Genomic DNA, 20,628 nt, shown 5'->3' on the forward strand with positions numbered 1-20,628 from the left:
GGTCTTAACAAGCAACTCTCACACGTCAACTACGTTCCAAAACATTATTCATTACTTTTCCTGCGTAACCTCATCAAAAACGTTTGACTGATGAAAGAACCACATAGTGCTATATCTTCTGGAGTGGAAAAAACCAGAAGGGCGATAGCGCTTAAGTATCGCAAGAACTAACGATAGACAGGTGATTGATTACTTTCCACCATCCAGCAACTGAGGTCTATTGTTACTGATACCTGAGTTTGGCTTGGCTTCTTTCTACAGACCGAAAATAAGGCTGAAACTTTTATCGCATTTCTAAATCTAAATTAGGTTTAGTTTAAGATCATAGCCAAAACTAATCATATCAGATACACATTTAAAACTATCTTCGTCGACCAAATAAATTGCAGTCTTCTTTCATCCACTCTCGTCTTTTAGTGCATTTTTGAGGCATCAATTGGCAACTGCTTTTTGTTTCTGATTGGATTCAAACTCTGCCATTCTGCGCTCCAGTTCAGGCCGGAAGTGTCGAATCAGACCCTAAAAAATCCGGAGAATTATAAACAAAAACACACATTAGATTAGTCTTCCCCGTTTGAACATAACCAACTAACGTCGGGCGAATTGCTCTCAAACGACCTGCTGGCTTCGTCAGTAGCTAGCTACAGTTTAGTGAGGCTAACTTTAGCTTAATGGAAGGAGCGTGAGGTGAGTGCAGCGGAGGGGGGGGGGGGGCACCCGTGGAGATTGATGGAGGGGGGCAACTGGTACCTTACGGCCTGAGGGATCTGCAGGGGAGGCGATGCAGCGGGGAGGATACTTTGATCAGGCCAGTGTATCTATTTATTTAGACTGATAATCAGATATCATTAGCTACTCTTATGTCTCTCAAGACCATAAACCCTTTAACCCCAATATCTGGCTTCCAAATTTGATAGTTTCAGCGTGTTTTGCATCTAGTTTCTTTATGACCTGTTTCAAATTGCTACACAACGTTAGTTTGTGGGAGTCAATTACATTCTCAAGTATGGATTCTCATTACAGGTTCTCAAGTATGGAGGCGTCTACGCGGCAGAACTACGAGCGGGCAACCGCTCCCAGGATCCATACACACTGTACACAGACTGCCAGAAACGGGTTTTGCGGCGGGATCAGGCAAGCCCATTCTCTCTGGTCCCTAGTCAATTCCATTTTCTTCTTTCAACTCCTTCAATTCAGTTACAAGTAAAGTCAATAATATCTCACCTGTACTGGCCACGCAGCTGCATCTCCCAATGCACATATGGTGTGTCCCTCAATCTGTTTCGTCAGTTCCCACAACATGTCAATCTCCTGTGGCTTTGCATTTCCACTCGTAAATCTCGCCATCGTCTTATCCAGCCAAGTTGTTCCTAACCAAAAGATACACAAAAATGAGGTTGTTTCCAGAATAAGCTAGCACTTTAACATTCAATTCAGATTAATTCTCATTGCAACATTGAGCAAATAATGTTCTGAATTCTGGAAAACTCAGAAAAACTGAAAAGGCGGCTATGGTTCTCACATCCAAGCTGAAATTAAAATTTAGGTTTCGTAGCCAAAATATTACGGGGAAATAAGTCGAAAAACAACAACTTAGTACAAACGTTCCAAGTAGCCACCGCGCCTATCAGTTACTACCGGTTACCTGGCAATTTACTCAATTCCCTTTTACCCAATGCCATTTCACCCAACCTGCCAATTTACCCAATGCTCTTTGATTTTTTCGTTCAATTATTCGATGTTCGGTTGTGACAGCTTCATCTCAAGTCTCACGAGCCATTTAATTTTAGAGTCGGCTAAATAATCGTTCTGATAACTTAAACAATAGACGAATGGCTAAATAGACGTAATTTTAACAATATCATAAATTAAAGTTGGCATTGCGTATAATGACATTGGGTTAAATGGCAGGTTGTGTATGACATTGGGTAAACTGAAAATGTCCTGACACCTCTACTACCCCACAACGGTTACATGGCAATATACAAAATGCAACAGTACCAATTTATTCCTTTTGATCTCTTCGTTCAATATTCGATTAGAAATTAGCACTCAGCATTACAAGCATGTTTTTATAACAATTAGGTGGATAAATTATTCCCGTGTTTGTTTGTGATAACAGTTTCATAGGTGAACATACCAAAAGTCACAAAAAAATAGTAAAACATACCCGGCAGATTGCCGGAAAATAGCTGCCGTTGATTCCAATAAGCATCATTGGGATTGAAAGAATAGAAGATATTGAAAAAAAAAGATTTTTGTACAAAAAAATTTTTAAGTCCGATTTATTTTGATGGCATTTTGTAGTTGAACATAACGTACTTCTGTTTCTTAGAGAGAAGCTATAGGGGTTACTATCAATACCAATAAGCATTAGAGATGGTAACTAAGACTTATAGGAACGACGCTCAAATAGCGGGCATCTAAAATTGGGCTTTATGGGTTTATCCCGTTTCTACTTCTGACTTCATTTTTTTATACTGACTCTGTTCATTTTGAATTGCTTTGCTAAGCAACTGATGTTCAAAATCACTTTTAGCAGAATGAGAGAAGAGAGAAACTAGCCTAGAGAAGTCAAAAAGATATACGCAAAATGAGGTAAAGCCAAACATTTTTTTATTCGACGAAAAAAAAACATAGCAGGACAAGTCCTGAATAACAATCCAAGTAATTGAATGAAAGACAGACCTAATGAACCTGACCAACAGATCAATTGAACAATCCCAGCCAGCAAGACAAAATCTCAAAAACTAAAAGAATCAAACAAACTAACCAAAAAAACGATCATTGCTAAAACCCTTGAAGGCCATATATAACTCATTCCAAAATACTCATTAACTCACGCGAAAACCTTGAAAGAGATGAAGCTGCCACTAAAAGTAGATAAACTGGACAAAGATGACAAATGCATCAAGAAACTGAGAAGAGAAAATTTAAAGAAAATTTCCAAAAATAGGGCTACAAAAAACGTCAAAACTTTTTTTTACTCTGCAGTTCTGTTGTGTAAACCTTCTATATTAAAAAAATTTCGTTGGCCAGAAAAGATAGTTAAACTCAGAGAATGACAAAAAATCGAAAAATTTGAAAACAATCGTCTTACAAAGGACCTTTATCAGCTTTATTAAACCTCAATTTCAGTCTGCTCAACAAAACATCCAAAAAATGACGAAAAACTCCCAAAAATGACCTTTTAACCTTGAATTACGGCCCTCCCAGTAGCTTCACCACTCTGAGTACTTGAGGGACTACTAAACGCGGGCCTCTAAAGAAACTTGATGCCCGCTGAGCTTTAGCTGTTTATCCCCTTTTTGAAAGCTCAGTCATGAAAACAGGTGTGAAAACATCTTACAAAAATAATAAAAAAGACAGTGCACCAATACAATCCAATTCTTGGATTGTAATGGGAGCGCTATAATAGCCGGCTGAGAAGATGAGGGCGGCTATTAAAAAATACACACAACAGTCCCAGTCAGAGCGCTCTTTAGAAGAAGCGAAAAACAATTTGAAGTAGGAAAACCAAAATTAATGCAGCGCAGTTGCTGTTCTCCTTATGCAAATTCGGAGGTCACTGGTTTGATACCTAATGGACAAAAAATATTTTTGCAGAAAAACAATGAAAAGGCTAGTTTATGATCTACATTTTGAAAAATCAGATAGCTTCCAGCGTTATTTTTAAAGTTAAATTCTTGACAGAAAATGGAAGACACAATTTTGACATTAAAAAAAATTAACATTTCTTGACGTTTAATATTATAACTGCAGACTGTCAAGAAATCAATCATATTGTGATAGTGGTAATTTTGTACACATTCTTGTAAATTTGAACTTTCGCGTAATTCGCTTTATTTGGCATCTTTACTTGCTGTCCAGCCTTAATCTTCTGAACCATTATTTCATGAGTTTTTTTGTTCATACTTGAATTTTCCGATCTTTTCCTTTCGTGCACCAGCTGAGTGGGTGCATATTATTTGCGCTCTAAGGCGCACGCGCCATATTTTTACATAGTGATTTACGAACTGAAGGGGTTAAAAATGTAAAACATGCAACGTTTCAATCAGCTTTGGTAGCTATGGAGGTCGGTTTTGTATGAACCAGTTACAAAATTACAGATCTAGCCCTCGACAGCTATTTGTTCTTGGATTAGTCTTCTTTATGTGCCCGTAGCAGTTTCAACGTTCAATTGCAAATCGCAGTTTTTGCCTCTAACCAGTGGAGTTGTACCGATCGAGGTAATTGTCTTCTAAGTTAAAATTGGCTCAGTCAAATGTCATCTAATTTTTCAAATGCCATCTAATGACATCATTTAATGGCAAGAAAGCATGGCAAAGAATAATTCTGATATGTTAACAAAACTCCAGGAGCAGCCCACTGAATGACTGCACATGTTGTTCAACGTTTTGACCAAGATGGAAAAAGCAAAACTGAATTTGAATGTGTTCATTCCACTTAAGGAACGCCCTCTGAACTGCAAGTTCGGAAACGATTGTTATCTGTTTTGCTGATGTTTCCGGAACCAAACTAAGTAGTTTTCGAAAGCTCTCTTCTTTTTCATCAGGAAGAAAAGCATATACAAGACGCAAGTTGCCGCAGCCAACAGAAGCATGAATTGTGTAGACCAGATGAGGCGTTTGGAGCTCTTGAGAATATCCCATCGCAGAACCAATCATCTGATTTTTCGAGCAAATCAATGGCTGGCATGTCGCAAAAACAATAATTCATTTCTCATCTTGAAACCCTGAATCAAAATACCTGAATTTCTCACAACTATGTGCCATTTGTAAGATCTCTGGAATCTCAAAAACTTTCAGTGACAATGGCTTACACTTTTGTGGACGATTTTGATACCGCAATCGGTTAACTGTTCTATCGTTTGAGTTGTATGCTGGAATACTGGCTGATGTTTCTCTACTGATGTCTTTTGGGGCACTCCACGTTCAAAATTTGCGTCAAAAATATGACGCCAAACATCGTGAGGCACTCTTTTATAAGCTTTCCAATTAAAGCAAAACTTAAAATAGCCCCCAAAATTTAAAGTGACTCAACAAAATAATTAATGAAAGTTGATCCCGCAATTAATCTAAAACAAAACAAACTACCAAAGAATTAAAAGTGGAAACAGAATTAGATGTAATTTTGTTTCCACTTTTAATTCTTTGATAGTTTGTTTTGGTTTAGATTAATTGCGGGATGAACTTTCTTTAATTATTGTGTTGAGTCACTTTAAATTTTTGGGGCTATTTTGTCTGGGACTAGTTTGATATTAGGACTATTTTGTCTGCGACTGTTTAGTCTGGACATGACACGGTTTCATATGAAGTCCCACGGGCCACTGAGGCAAGACCATTGGCCGCAAAGCCCATTGAACTAGTCTCACATTTAAAACTTGCTAGTTACACTTCCATAGATTCTATCTCAATTCGATAAAACCATACCATAAAAAATCGTTCTGGTAGTTTCAACAATGGGGTAGAATAATGAGTATATTTTGAGTATTTTAGTTTGTTATCTTATACAACTCGATCCCCGATTTTGTTCAAACAAAGTAATTCATCCAAAAAATATCCCAAATAAATATCAAATTATCTGCCCAAGTATGATAAAACCTGTAATACCTACTGCTAAGTTCAAATCTGATTATTGGACAATACAATCTAAGGAAACAAATTGGGTATTATGGCAGAGGGTAATTTCGCACATTGAGTATCTTGGCATCGGGTAAATTATAATGTAACCAAATGTGTCCATTTCGACTGCAGTACCTTCTCTGCAAGGTGTGCACTGTCCACAGCTCTCGTGTTTGTAGAACGTGATCAATCTGGCAATGGCCTGAACAATGTCATACTGTTTGTTGATCACAATTATGGCTGCTGTTCCCAGTCCACTCTGCACATCCACAAGTGCATCAAAGTCCATCATGACGTCATCACAGATACTAAATAAATAACATTTCGGTCGCAGTCATTACAAAGCAGCAACAACTGAAGACTGCATATTGAAATACTGAGATTAAGATCTTGAAAAATTGCCTAAATCTTCAACAACAGCGTCCTGTGAGCGTCAGTTTTGTTTTGTAATGGTATTTCTGGATTCTAGGAACAATTTATTAATATAAAACGTATGGAATACATATATCGAATTCTCTCATCAGGTCGGTATAAGCTTTAAAAAAGAGTTTAAAAACTTTAATACCATCAGCTTTAAATGTACAGGAAAGTAGACTTTATGTTGCAAGTGGCCGGACAACAGCCACGAAATAAACCACTGAGACCACAGAGTTATCAAAACCACCCATTTCGAGAACTGATGTCTTTCAAGTAATATAGCCTAATGATTATCAAGCCCGGGTGACCTTTCTCCAACTCCGTTTTCATTCTACATTTAGATTCAGTTGCAGAGTGGTACAAATAGCCATGAAAAAAAACCCATATTGACTTCTTGACGAGTAATTAAATGGTCGCAACAAAAAAGGGAACACGACAAAAAAGAAAACATCCAGCAGCACATGTCCTGCCTTAAAATCTTAGTTTAAAAATACTGCAACTGTTTGGAAACAAATGGCCTTAAAGCATAAAAAGTAATAGCTGCGAAAGAAATAAAATAACCACATCTTAAGTAAATGATGAGAAAGAAAACAAGAAAGAACAATTGAGGGCAACTAACATAAAACAGCTGTCGTTTGTTTTATTAAAAACAGTCAGAAAGTCGGAAAAACAATAATCAGTGATTACGTTGGATGCGAGCACAAAAAGACTGCCTGGTAAGACAAGAAACTCGTTATGACTGAGAATAATTGATAAGACCACAAAAATCGGGAAAATAATTAAATTCATTAAAGTTTTGCAATAACACTGCATCAAAAGCATTAAAAGTTTTAGCTATTATCTGCAAACATTGAAACGGCTCAATAGTATCGCATTAGAAACCCTCCTGATCCTGTCCTTACAGCGGTTAACAGAGAAAAGCTGACCGACTGTCACAAAATAGCTTTGTAGATCTAAGAAAAACATAGCTGGCAGATTGCCAGAAAATAGCCGCAATTGATTCGTAGATCGGCAGTCTAAAAAAAACAGTAAAAAAGACAGACCAAAAAATTTCGTCTTTTAATTGAAGGCTGATCTGTTATATTTTGATTAAAAATCTGTATAAGTTATTGCTGCCTCTATTAGCTGATCTCGAATAACCTTCATTTAGAGTGACACACACCCATTTGACCTTATCTCTTTGAATTAAAGTAAATAAAAGTCAATTTCAAATTGAGGAAGTCATTTTTGAGAGTGAGGTAAGTCAAGTGTGACCAAAAATTTAATCACGCGCATGAACAAAAAAACTCGCTCCACTAAGAGCGAAAAATGACGTCACACATGCAATTCAGTTGAATTGCATGAACGAATGAAAAAAAAAGTGGCTGTGACGTCATATGGTCGTAACAAAAATCATGACGACGAAATAAAAAAACATAGCAGGACAAGTCCTGACGTACAATTCAAAGAATTTTCATTGACTAAACAGAAAAACTAGACCTAGAATGGACTATGAGTGAATTGAGAAAACCAATTAAACAAAATCAGATCAAAAAAATAAGAAAAAAAACAGAAAATATAAGTCAAAACGCCGCATGTGAACAAAAAAACCACTAGCGAGCAATGAAAATTTAATTCAAACAAAAAACTAGGCCTATAATGAGCTGTGAATGGATTGGGAAAACCATTTAGAAAAAAATCCGATCCAAAAACTCGAAAAAACAGTAAAAATCAGAGTGAAATTGCCGCATGTGAACAAAAAACCACTACCGAGAAACCGAATTTTTGTTCAAACACCGTTTTCTCACTCTACTTTAAAATTAGAGCGAAAAAAATTCACGCCGCAAAACCACTCGCTTTTTCGCTCCATTTCCCGTTTCGGCGTGACCAAAATCACTACTCCAATTTGACTTCAAAAATCATGAAAACGTAAAAACAGATCTTAAAAAAAAAGACAGCGCCCCAATACAATTCAATTCTTTGAATTGTAAAAAAACCAAGAGAAGGCCAATAATAGCCTCAGCTATCGCTGTGCGGCTATTAATAAATAAAAACAACAACCGTCGGAAAAATTGATCTCGAAAGACCAGTGGAACTCTAGATGATTGCAGCCTGCTTTGGGGAGAGCGGTAGCCTGATGAGACTAAGAAGGGCAATAGTTGGCTTCAAAAGACGAAATACAGGCAAAAAATATACTATTATTAGGATTTAAAAAGAAAAATGACGCAATTCTGGCGCACTTGTTAGTTGACTTTTAGTCATAAAATGCCACCCATTGAGTTGAGCTGCTTGAACAGGCGAATGAGGTAGAAATTTAGATCACGCAAACGCATGAAGTCAAGGGCGTAAAAGTCACTCGAAAAGTCAAAACCTTCAGGAGAAAATTTTCATTCGAGAGCAAGTCATCAAAAACATACACGGCAGATTGCAAGCAACTAGCCAACATTTGTTCCCAAAATTCCAATTGGGATTGAATAAACAGAAACGAAACGAACGAAAATGGATTTTCGTACAAAACCAAATTGATGAGCAAACTAATTTGATGAATTTTGTAGTGTGGCATGGTCTTGTTTCTTAAACAGAGGCAACATGGTTTGGAAATTAACAATACCACAATATCAATAATCATTAGAGATGGTAACTAGAACCACGGTAGTAACGAGATCAAAAATTGGGTTTTATAAGTTTAACCATTTCTAATTTTGGTTTTGTTAATCGATATTGACTCTGTGGATTTTCGCTTTTTTTACCAACTGTTGCTCACAAGTACTTTGAGCAGAATGGGAAAAAAGTAAAACCATCTCAGAGAAGACCATTGATTTTTTTAATTAGATGCAGTGATGTCACATTTTGATTAAGAATCCGAAATACCAACTAACGTAGAGCGAATGAGCACAGGCGAGGAGAGTGGACAGATTAGTGTTGACAGAAGGCGGTGAGTATGGGGTCAAATTAATTTTTAAGATCAAGAACCGCATTTCAAACCAAATTGTCTCCTCAAAACAGTTTTGTTTAATCTCAATCTAAAGGACTAGTAAAAAAGTAAGGCTCTGAGAGAACTTAATGCCTTCCAGTCGTTACCGGTTGATCCCGGTTTCGAAGATTGCATAAAAAGACCACATGATTAATATAATAGCCACTAACTTGGTTCAAGGGCAATTAAAAAGACATTGAGTAAAATAATTACGTTCATCTGTTTTTTTTTGCATTTTTCCTCGGTAAAAATTTTCTTTACGCCAACAAAAACTGGAAGACATTGTTAATCTATTTTGACAGCAATTAATAACCTATTGTTGCCCCAAAATAAACTTTAATTAGGGTGACATACACTCAGTTGAGCTTATCTCCTTCACTTCGAATAAACTAAATCTCTGGGAGGTAAAGGAAGTAATTTTGGGAGTGAGGTAAATCACGTGTGACCAAAAGCTTAATCACACAAAACAACAAAAAATCTCGTTGCACTAAGAGTGAAAAATAACATCACCCAAGCGATGAATAAACGAAAAGCGGACTCGAAGTAATCCTAACGTCGTATGATTGCAGCAAAACAGACCAAAACTTTGATACCAAAAGAACAAAAACCAAGAGCAGGACAATAGTAATGGTAGCTCGCTATCGCAGCAATTAAATCAACGAGAAGAACAACAATCACGGGCGAAGCGCAAAAAATTGCACTTCTTTTTTTTGAAAACGAAGAACCGAAGTCCAGAAAACCTTTAGCCACTCATTGGGGATTCAAAAGATGGACCTAAGCACAACTAAAATATATTTACCGCCTTTAATAGCATTCCCAAAAAAACAAGAGCAAAAACAAGGAAAACAGAAATCAAAACTCCAGAACACGTGGAAAAAAATTCTCAAAAAGTTGTTCGAACAACAAGTTATCACTCCACTTTGAAAGCAGTTTTGAAAAAGTTTATACGCGTTAAAACTACTCAGTTTCCACTACCCTTACTAATCCAGCATGACTCAAATCACATCCACACAGACAAAACAATACCAGCTATTAAAAAAATTTTCGTCAAAAGCGAACCTATGAAAATCTGTATAGCTATATGCAAATTTTATACAAATAGCTGGTCTAGCATACTCTGACCGCAAAAAAGAACTTCACTATGGAGCATTTTATACCTCTTGGGAAGCAGCGGAACCGAAGATCCTCCTGGAATGATAGCCTGTAGATTGTCCCATCCACCCGTCACACCGCCTGCATGTTTCTCTATCAACTCCTTCAAAGGAATGGACATCTCCTCTTCCACTGTGACAGGGGCATTCACATGACCAGAGATGCAGAACAGTTTGGTTCCTGAGTTTCGGGGTCTCCCAAATCCGGCAAACCAGTCGCCACCACGTCGACAAATTGCCTAGAAACATTAAAATTAATCCCAAGGTTCGAATGATGTTCGATGATGAGCTATTTGCAATGACTTCATTGCTGATTAAATCAAGGCGGACCGATTGTTAAAATGTCGGAACTGAATTTTTATATTGAGTAAAATCTGCATTAATGATAAGAAAAAATTGATGCTGAGTACCACTAGATTCACATGTTCTGCAGTTCATTAGATAGTCACCCGCGGCTCACAAGGGCACTCAAATCGATCAGAATTCCTACGCAAGAATTGTACAAACTAATCTAAAAGCTTTCTTGCATCTAAATCACTTCAATAGACTATAGTACTTACTGGTGCGACGGCGACTGTTTCCACATTGGCCACTGTCGTCGGACACCCGAACAGTCCAATGTCAGCTGGGAACGGAGGTTTGAGTCTGGGTTTGCCCTGCTTCCCCTCCAAGGACTCAATCAACGCTGTCTCCTCACCACATATGTATGCACCTGCATCAAAAATCTTACTTTTAAATTAAAACAGGATTAAGAAAGGGTCCAAAATTCAATTTGAAAGCACAATTTTCAAATTGAAAAATTCAAATTGAAAGCACAATTTTACTGTGAAAAGACATTCCGGATGCAAAATTAATCATTTCTGGGCAATTTGATACCTTACAGTTTTTGAAAAATAGTAAAATGAGCATGAAAAACGCAAAAATGAAACTTCCACATAGATAGAGAAAAGGAACTTCCTCTATGCAAAAGATCGAACACTTGATGAAGTGACGTTTTTTTAATACCTGCACCCCTGTGCATGAAGATGTCGAAGTCATAGCCTGATCCACACGCGTTCTTCCCAATCAGACCCGCTTTGTAGGCCTAAAAACTAAACCTACGTTAACTAATACAGTTGATTCCTTCTTACTATTTACAATTTCACCAATTCCATTAGTTTCAGTGATCACTGAAAACCTCTTGATAAATTAAAACAGACGTCAAACGGCTAGGCGAAAAGTTACACCGATAGTCTTTCTCTGGAACTCGCACGAGTCACATTAATGAATTGCTCGTGATTTGGACTCAGCGTCATTCTATCTAAATTCTAAGTGACATAATTAAATTTCGTGAAGATGAAAAGACATACTTACACTGCTCCATTGATACTTCATAAAGATTTTGTAGGCCGTCAAATTTATAGAAAATAATTAAACCAGATGGGCGAAAATCGATAATATGAGTACGGGTAGTACAAGTTCCAGAAACTACCTCTTGAATTGCGAGGTTCATGTTGGTTCCTTCAGCGTAGAACTCTCCTCTGATGTAGATGTAGGCTGCTCTGGCTCCCATTGACACTCCTGCAACCAGACATCCCTCGACCAGCTTGTGAGGATCATGTCTCATGATCTCTCTGTCTTTGCAAGTACCTGGCTCACCTTCGTCAGCATTCACAACAAGGTATTTAGGCCTAAAAATGTGTTCTAAGCCAAAATAACAAAAAACTCCAGGGTAGGGATCAATCGGAATACGATTTACATCTCTGGGTCAATAAGAAGTGTAACAAACAAGACGAGGACAGCCTGACTGACTAACAGGATCTCGTCTGTTTCGCCCACCTCCCCCCATCCTAGTGCACATATATGTTTTACACTCCCAGTCCACGTAGTATGTTTTGCATAGTAACGAGCTATGTACCAACACATAATTTGGACATCCGGGGCATAAAAAATACTGGGGGGCGAAACAGAATAGATCCGACTAATAATAAAAACTCAAAATTAACACAAAGAAGATTAATTAGGCTACTACGTTAACTGAATTCAAATACACGTGTCAGTCATAGATGACTAAGAAACATAGCCGTCAGATTACCGGATTACACGCAAAGCAGACATCAGAGCCGTATAATACAGATGGAAAGAGACACAGATATAATTTGAAAAAGTTATCGACGCCGCTCAAAAAATTATGTTGAAACCAATCAGCAATAAATTAACAAGGCAAGTAGAAGTTTACTCCTTTTTATTCGAGTTCTAAGTACAAATAAGTTCCTTTGACCTTAAACTAATTCAAAATAATCTATTCAAACTTTTCAAAAACTATTCAAAATAAAGTTTTAAAGTGCAAAAGTCATTTTATCGACCGAGGTGAGCCACATAAGATCAAAACCTAACCACGCGAATGACCTAAAAACTTTCTACGAGAGAGAGTGAGAAATGACGTCACGCTCGCAAATGCCGTTAAAGAAAGGTAGAAGTCATTCACAAAATTTGACTTTCATCTTTGCTGTGTGAACAAAAGTAATACGAAAAAAGAGCGTCAGACAACGAAACAAAAAGGCAGGACCAGTCCTGGACTACAAATCGAAGAGATGAACAAACAGAAGAAAACATTTTATTAAAAGAGCGGCCTCTGAATAAGTCATAAAGAAAGACGTTCACGAAAGCAAACAGAACACTGCAAAATTTTGAAAAACATTTTTAATCCATTTCACATTTAGAAAAAACGGCTATCATGTTATGCTAATAACAATTCCAACAACGTCAACAGACCTTTACACGGTGTAAGTTTAGAAAACAAAGTCTAATTGTATATAAAACCACTGAAAGGCGAAGTAGGACATCATTGGCATAAGGAGATTATTGGCATAATCTCCTTTTCACAATTCCAATGAAAATAAGAGGCATCAAAGCGATTGAAACATACAGAGAAAAGCTAATATCTTTAACTTATTGCTCCCTATCTATAGATAGAAGGCATATATCAACTTAGATTAAAACAAAAAATTAAAATTCGGGACCACGCAACAAAAGTAACGAAAAATGCAGCTAAAAATCATGAGTTCAATAACTAGAAAACAAATGTCAAATCCAGTTAAATTATAAGCGATACACTGAAAACTTCATATGGAACAAGTATGCCTATGTAGAGAGCAAATGAGACCTACTTAGGCATAGTAGGTCCCTTAAGTTTTAAAGTGCAAAAGTCATTTTATTGAGTGAGGTAATCATTAATGACTATGTGACAACAAAATTTCGATAAACGGGCAAAAACCAAAAAATCACAATTTTATAAAATCAAGTTGTGTTGAATTCGTTAAAATGGTCAGCTACGAATAAAACATATAAACAGATGCAAATGACTTAATGCAGAATCTAAAGACAAGTCATTTGTGAGATAAAGAGACAGAACAAATAAAAAAAATAGCAGGCAGATTGCCGGAGAAAAACAAACGCTGATGTGCTCGATGCACATCGGGAAAGATCCAGAAACAGAAAAAAGAATAGGCAATTTTTTTTGTAATTTTTGTGTCAAAAAGGGTTATAATTTGGTGTGCAGTTTCAGTTATATTCTAAAACAATACTTAATTCAGCTTCTAAACTGAAAGCTAATAAGCTTAATACCAATGTCAGCTAGCAAACACTCTAATGAACATTGATAACCTTGTGAATTATGACTTAATGACCGGGCGTCATCGGTTTATCCCGTCTCTTTTGATTTTGCTCTTTAGACCTTGACGGTATTCACTATCTTTTGGGACAATGAAATAAATGAAATGCGAGAGAGACCAAACCTTCTTTCTCAACTTTATCTTAAAACGATTTTCAGTATTTTCAAGTTGACATTAAAAATTATGCTCTTAAAGTGGCATCAATTGAAGAGCAACTTGATATAGTGGACATTTTATACAAAAGTGAAATAGTTTAAGGTTTAACAAAGAATCAGCTCAAAATTATTGCTCTGAAAAAATTCTGTCAGTTTTTGGACGAACTTAAAACAAACAACGAAACTAAAACCTTAAATATTCAGTTGATTAGAGTTTTAACATAAGGAAAAAGATTTGAGTAAAGCATAAATGTGATATTTGTATTTGCCGAAAAACAGCCACCGTGGACCCGTTTGACACACATTGGGATTGCAACAGAAAAAGAAAAAATAAGAGATAGAAAATGACAGAATATTTTTAAGCATCAAATTATTTTTTATTTGGAGTGCAAATTCTGCATATTCGGTTAGATTCTAAAATTACACATAATTCAGCCTTTAAACTAAACGCTACTAAGCATAATGGTAAAGCCAGCTAGCAATCGCTTTAATGAACTTTGATAACCTAAGGCACTATGCCTTAATGACAGGGTTTTATATGGTGATCTTGTTTCTTAAGATCTCTTGATTTTGCTTGATTTTGCTCTTTGGACTTTGAACGAATTCACATTGCGTAATTCAATGGGTGAAAAAAATTAAAATCCATTCAGTTGAAACACTGAATAAAGTAAGTCAAAAGTCAAACGTGAAAACCTTGACTTATGTAAAACGAAAAACGTGAACAAAAGTTAAAAGGAAAGCGCCTAAATTCAAAAAAAGGAGAGCGCCTAAATAATAGCCGTTGAGAGGCTGACGGCAGCGGCTATTAACAACTACCAGAATTTTCAAAATCTCAAAAATCAAAAAACTTTTAAAAACAGGTCGTGCCAAATCTGCGCAAAGTAAATTAATGTAAAAATGCCTAAGAAATTGGCCAGTGACATCTATCATTAATGAGACGAAGTGACAGAACTAGACAATGAAAGAAGCGCAAAAAAAAGTTTTCAACGCAAGTCGTGTCAAAGGCGTGAAAACCGTTAGATATTAGTACAAACCGTTAACTTGGTCATATGGTGGCTCATAGAGGAGTCACCTATAGCTGTCCATAATGAGGCCATAATGAGGCATAGAACAATAAAGGACGAAATAGGAAAAATCGAAAAATCCGTTAAACTTTTCAAAAGTTGTGTCAAATTTGTTAAAACCGTTCAAAAACCTCGCTAAAAAGGCAAAGTCTAAATGACTACTCTCTAAACATCCTGAAAACAATCTCTTCTTATTCATCGAGGATCCACACGACACCCAAACGCACTGGAAAAAACTTGAAACATTTCAAGAAGTAAAACCACAAAAAATGCAGAATTGATTAATTTATTTTTACGAAATAGGTTTCATCAAACCTTTAATTGTTTTCACTTAGTAACAATAACTCTGCAACCAACACTAAAGGAACATTCCAACACAAAAAGACTCCTCAAAGCCAAACTTTTTCGTCAGAAACAAACTTGATATTGATAATAATAGACATTAACGAAATCAAATGGCCATGAAGACCAACATAAAAATTTATTTCATCCAAAAACATTACCCAAGATAATACAAACATGAATAAAAATAGCTTACATATTGCCAGAAAATAGCCGCAATAGCTTGTAGATCTGCAGTCTAAAAAACATTAAAAAAGATAGATCGTCTTTTCCTTGAAGGCTGATATGTTATATTTTGATTCAAAATCTGTATAAATTTTTGCTGCCTCAAATAATCTTCAAGCAGAGTGACACACATTCACTGGACCTTATCTCTTTGAATTAAAGTAAAGAAAAGTCAATTTCAAAGTGAGGAAGTCATTTTTGAGAGTGAGGTAAGTCACGTGTGACCAAAAACTTGATCACGCGAATGAACAAAAAACTCGCTCCGATAAGAGTGAAAAATGACGTCACGCACGCAATTCAGTTGAAATTACATGAACTAATGAACAAAAAGCAGATTTGAAGTGGCTGTGACGTCATATGGTTGTAACAAAAATCTTGACAACGAAATACGAAAACATAGCGGGACAAGTCCTGACGACAATTCAAATAATTTTCATTGGCTAAACAAAAAAACTAGACCTAGAACGGACTATGAGTGAATTGGGAAAACAATTTTTAAACAAATCAGATCAAAAAATAAAAAAAAAACAAAAAATCAATGTCAAAATGCCGCATGGGTACAAAAAAACCACTAGCGAGAAAAGGAAATTTGGTTTAAACAAAAAAACTAGGCTTAGAATGAACTATGAATGGATTAAGAAAACCATTTAGAAGAAAATACAATCCAAAAAATCGAAAAAAAACAGTAAAAATTAAAGTGAAATTGCCGCATGTGAACAAAAAACCACTAGCGAGAAAGCGAATTTTTGTTCAAACGCCGTTTTCTCACTCTACTTTAAAAATAGAGCGAAAAAAATTCACGCCGCAAAACCACTCGCTCTTTCGCTCCATTTGCTGTTTCGGCGTGACCACAATCACTACTCCAATTCGACTTCAAAAATCATGAAAATGTGTGACAAGATCTTAAAAAGAAAAAAAGTCAGCGCCCCAATACAATTCAAATTCTTTGAATTGTAAAAAAAACCTAGAGAAGGCCAATAATAGCTCCAGCTATCGCCGTGCGGCTATTAATAATGCAAAAACCACTACAGACGTCTGCAACGGCGGCGAAATCACAAAAATAGCAAAATAGCTCAAGCTTACATTTGAAAACAAAACGGCTCCCAGAAGTACAGTTGCTTGTTAATATGGTTTAGAAAACCCAACTCAGCCGAAGAACTGATTCAAGAACTAAAAATTGACTTCGAAATAGCTGCACATGATCAAAATATTTTGCTTCAATTCCTTCAGCCGTTTGACCTAAAAACTTACTTTTACGCGCTTCATTGACTTCTAAATCCTGTTTTAAATACATTCCAAAAAATTATCGATAAAAAGACGCTCCACGAATTTTCCTCTTAGAGTAGTAAAAACACAGCGCACCAATACAATTCAAAGTCTTTGAATTGTAAAAGGACAGAAACACCGCAACATAGCTACGCTCAGCTTACAGCTTCGCAGCCATAAAACCCACAAAAATTATCAGGAGGATATCAGTTAGTATACCCAAACAAGTCAAAACTTTCAATAGATCTCTAACATCTCTACCGATCTAAAAGATCTCTAACGAGGTGTCAAAATATTCCATATATTTTTTATGGCATTTGCTATTTTGAGGTCAAACACTTGGCACCAAATGAGGGTGCCAAGAAATGACATTAAAACATACCTTCCGTCATCTGGTTTGTTCATGAAGCTCCATTTGAGTCCAGTAGGGAATCCAGCCCCTCCTCTTCCCCTCAAGCCACTCTTCTTCATCTCAGTCAAAATCCACTCTTTGCCTTTCAAGATGATCTCTTTTGTTTTGTACCAATCACCCTACAATTAAGGCGACATTTCAGATGTTACTTTCTTCTGCAGAAACTACAGATCAAACCGATCTATAGTACTTCCAAGTTTGTTATGCATATTGGTCGACGGGGGTGTTGGGGGTTAGTCGACAATTAACAAGACGAAAAATTTAGCCGACAAATCTGACTGGTCAAAGAATCATTAGTTCGTCTCGCTATTGCAATTGGTGTGCCGTCGGATTGTTAGCTTAAACTTTTTTATTGTCTTTTAAACCCCCTGTCGACCAATTCGGTGCTCCTAATGTCCCTTCAAGATATTATATCTAGATTGGTATAAATAGTTCTCAGTCAAGACCTATTTGTTACAAAAGGTGAGCAGTAAATTTTTATCAAGAGCTATTACCCTCCATGAATAAAAATGCTAATTTCATACTAATTTGGGAACGGTTTCCTTTTTCTCCGGTAGATTATGACCAAGCAAAATAGTTGTTCTTAGAAACCCCATAATTCAAAGTGGTTATGACTAGTTCCACGTCTTATTAGACTATTGAACGCGTTATCAATGCAAAAACATTACTAGGTTGTTCATAAAGTGTTATGATGCAATCAATTTTATTCACGAGGAGAAAAGGAAATAAAACATGCAGCTTAAAAGCGGAAATTGTCAGTTTAGTAAAAACGACGTCCCCTAAACTCCTGACCAATCTTACTCTGTGAGACTAAAAATTTCACATACCCTCTGAAGAGCTCCTTTGAGCCTCCAGTCGTGGCGTCCGTATAAATTAGTGAATATTCTGTCATCGTCATGCAAGGAACCGAAGCTGGTCTGAAACAAAAAGACAATCAACATCAAAAAGACTTTGAATCAGACTTTTCAAAATCCACATATCCATAAACAATTTAAAGGAAGCATTTAATTGAATTGAATTGAATTTAGTTTATCTGATGCATCAAAATTGTTCTATGAAAGGCAAAAAAGAAGCACCAAAAGGGACTCTACTACAGGCTGATGCTCAACAAGGTAGAGCCCCGGAGACCTAATAAGGAGAAACCAAATTCCTGTCATGCCAAAATTAAAATTTAGGCAAGAAGCTGATTCACTTGGTATAATTACTACCGACAATTTTGCCATTTTTCCTACAAAAGCTTGTCGTTCACATCGGCACTCACGCGCATAAACAACCCTAAATTAACAAAAATTTTGATTGCTTCTCAACGGAAGCACAATTATAAATTAACATTCTTATTTATGATCAGCTGGGCAAATAGGGATAATTTGAATGATCGACACAGAATGCTAACAATCACACCTTCTGTGGTTTCTGTTCGGCAGCTGTTGACATACTTCTAACCAAACTCTGATTCTGTCTCAACCGCCTCAAGTGCTTTGAACTTTCCTCGCTGTTATTGCTACTTGTGGCCAACACTGAGGCTGCTCGTCTGCCTGCCTTCTGGGCATTGGCCAATGTAATAGCCGATATTGCTGATTGACGACAAACATGCATTATACTTCGTCTGAAAATATCCGACAATTATAACAAATTTTTTTCTACGCAAAGTTATTCACAATATTTTTTTCAAATATATATCTAAGGTTCAACACCTTGATTATGACTTAATAAATTATTGACATTTAATTGGAGAGACAACCAAATAGGTCGACAGAGCTGTCCAAGTGATGTTTCCTGGCATGGATTCAATCGTAATAGCGACTTTCATGACGAGCACAGCTTCAAATTTTTTGGACTCAGCTTTATTTTTCAAAATTATGAACGGCTATCGTTGACAACGAACAGAAATGACAGAAATTATCAAACATAACAATTTCATCTGTCTGTAATAAGCATCCAGACTAGAGCTGGATAATGCAAGGCGCTAGGCCTAAGAGGAGGCTGCTTTTATTGGGGTCCAAAACTAAAAACATAGCCGGCAGATTGCCGGAAAATAGCCGCCGTCGACGCGCTTGATGCACATCGGGATTGAAACAGAAAAAGAAAAAAGGAGATAAATTGACCGATTTTTTTTTCTATTTTTTCCAGTGTCAAACAGTGTTCTAAAGCGGCGTGCAGTTTCACTAGGATTCAAAAAATATACTTAATTCAGCTTCTAAACTGAAAGCCAATGAGCTTAATACCAATTTCAGCTAGTAAACACTCTAATGAACTTTGACAACCTAATTCTCAATGACTTAATGACCGGGCTGTATCGGTTTATCCCGTCTCTTTTGATTTTGCTCTTTTGACCTTGACTTTATTCACTATCTTGTGTAATTCATCGAGCGAATGGATTTAAAAGACATTCAGTTGAAACAGTGAGTGAGGTAAGTCAGAAGTCAAATGTGAAAGTCGTGACTTATGTAAAACGAAAAATGTGATCAAGAGGCCAAGCGAATTAAGAAACATAGCACGACAACTCCTCACGTACAATTCATAGAATTCTCATTGACTAAACAAAAAATTAGACCTAGCACAGACTATGGGTGAATTGGGAAAACAATTTCTCAAAACATTATATAACAAAAAAACAGAAAATTAAGGTCAAAATGTTCATAAAGTTTAAAGTTCATTAAGCGAGTTCAGAAGCATTTGTTTGAGTGAGGTAAGTCACGCAATTGACCTAAAAGCAGAACAAATGACGCCACGCACACCAATTTTAACTGCAAAGCAGTAGAAATCACTGAAATTCAAAAAGCAACTCCAAGAACTCAGGTCGCAAGAATCATCTATGGAGACGACGAATTAAAAGACATAACAGAACAAGTCCCGAGGTACGTTCAATTCAGAAAATTTTCATTGAGTATACAAAAAACTAGACTATAACGGACTATCAATGAATTGGGAAAACTATTTCTAGAAAATCAGATAGAAAAAATAAAAAAAAAACAAAATTAATGTCAAAATGCCGCATGTTAACAAAAAACCACTACCGATAGAAATTGGGTTCAAACAAAACACTAGGTGTAGAATGAACTATGAATGGATTGTGAAAATCATTTAGAAAAAAATCAGATCCCAAAAAATTGAAAAAGACAGAAAATGAAAATAAAATTGCCGCATATGAACAAAAAACCCACTGACAAATTCACACCGTTTTCTCACTCTGCTTTAAAATTAGAGCAAAAAAATATCACGCCGCAAAACCACTCGCGTTTTCGCTCCATTTCCTGTTTCGGCGTGACCAAAATCCCTACTCCAATTTGACTTCAAAAATCATGAAAATGCGTGAACAGATCTTAAAAAAAAGACAGCGCCTAAATAATAGCCGTTTGAGAGCCT

General features: G+C 36.4%; 1 protein-coding gene across 1 annotated transcript; it reads right to left on the reverse strand.

Moving 5' to 3' along the window:
* Positions 1-281: 281 nt before the first annotated feature.
* Positions 282-18,864, reverse strand: LOC142351153 (NADH dehydrogenase [ubiquinone] flavoprotein 1, mitochondrial-like). Its single transcript, XM_075403270.1, has 10 exons — positions 18,664-18,864; positions 18,090-18,179; positions 17,233-17,381; positions 11,617-11,815; positions 11,151-11,229; positions 10,706-10,857; positions 10,152-10,384; positions 5,760-5,932; positions 1,225-1,370; positions 282-519 (listed from the first exon to the last, which is right to left on the reverse strand). The coding sequence occupies exons 1-10, from the start codon at positions 18,856-18,858 to the stop codon at positions 433-435; spliced, it is 1,503 nt and encodes a 500-aa protein (XP_075259385.1). The 5' UTR covers positions 18,859-18,864; the 3' UTR covers positions 282-432.
* Positions 18,865-20,628: the final 1,764 nt, after the last annotated feature.

This window comes from Convolutriloba macropyga, chromosome 12 (genome assembly GCF_964194025.1).
Source record: "Convolutriloba macropyga chromosome 12, txConMacr16.3, whole genome shotgun sequence".
In the NCBI taxonomy this organism is placed as follows: domain Eukaryota; kingdom Metazoa; phylum Xenacoelomorpha; order Acoela; family Convolutidae; genus Convolutriloba; species Convolutriloba macropyga.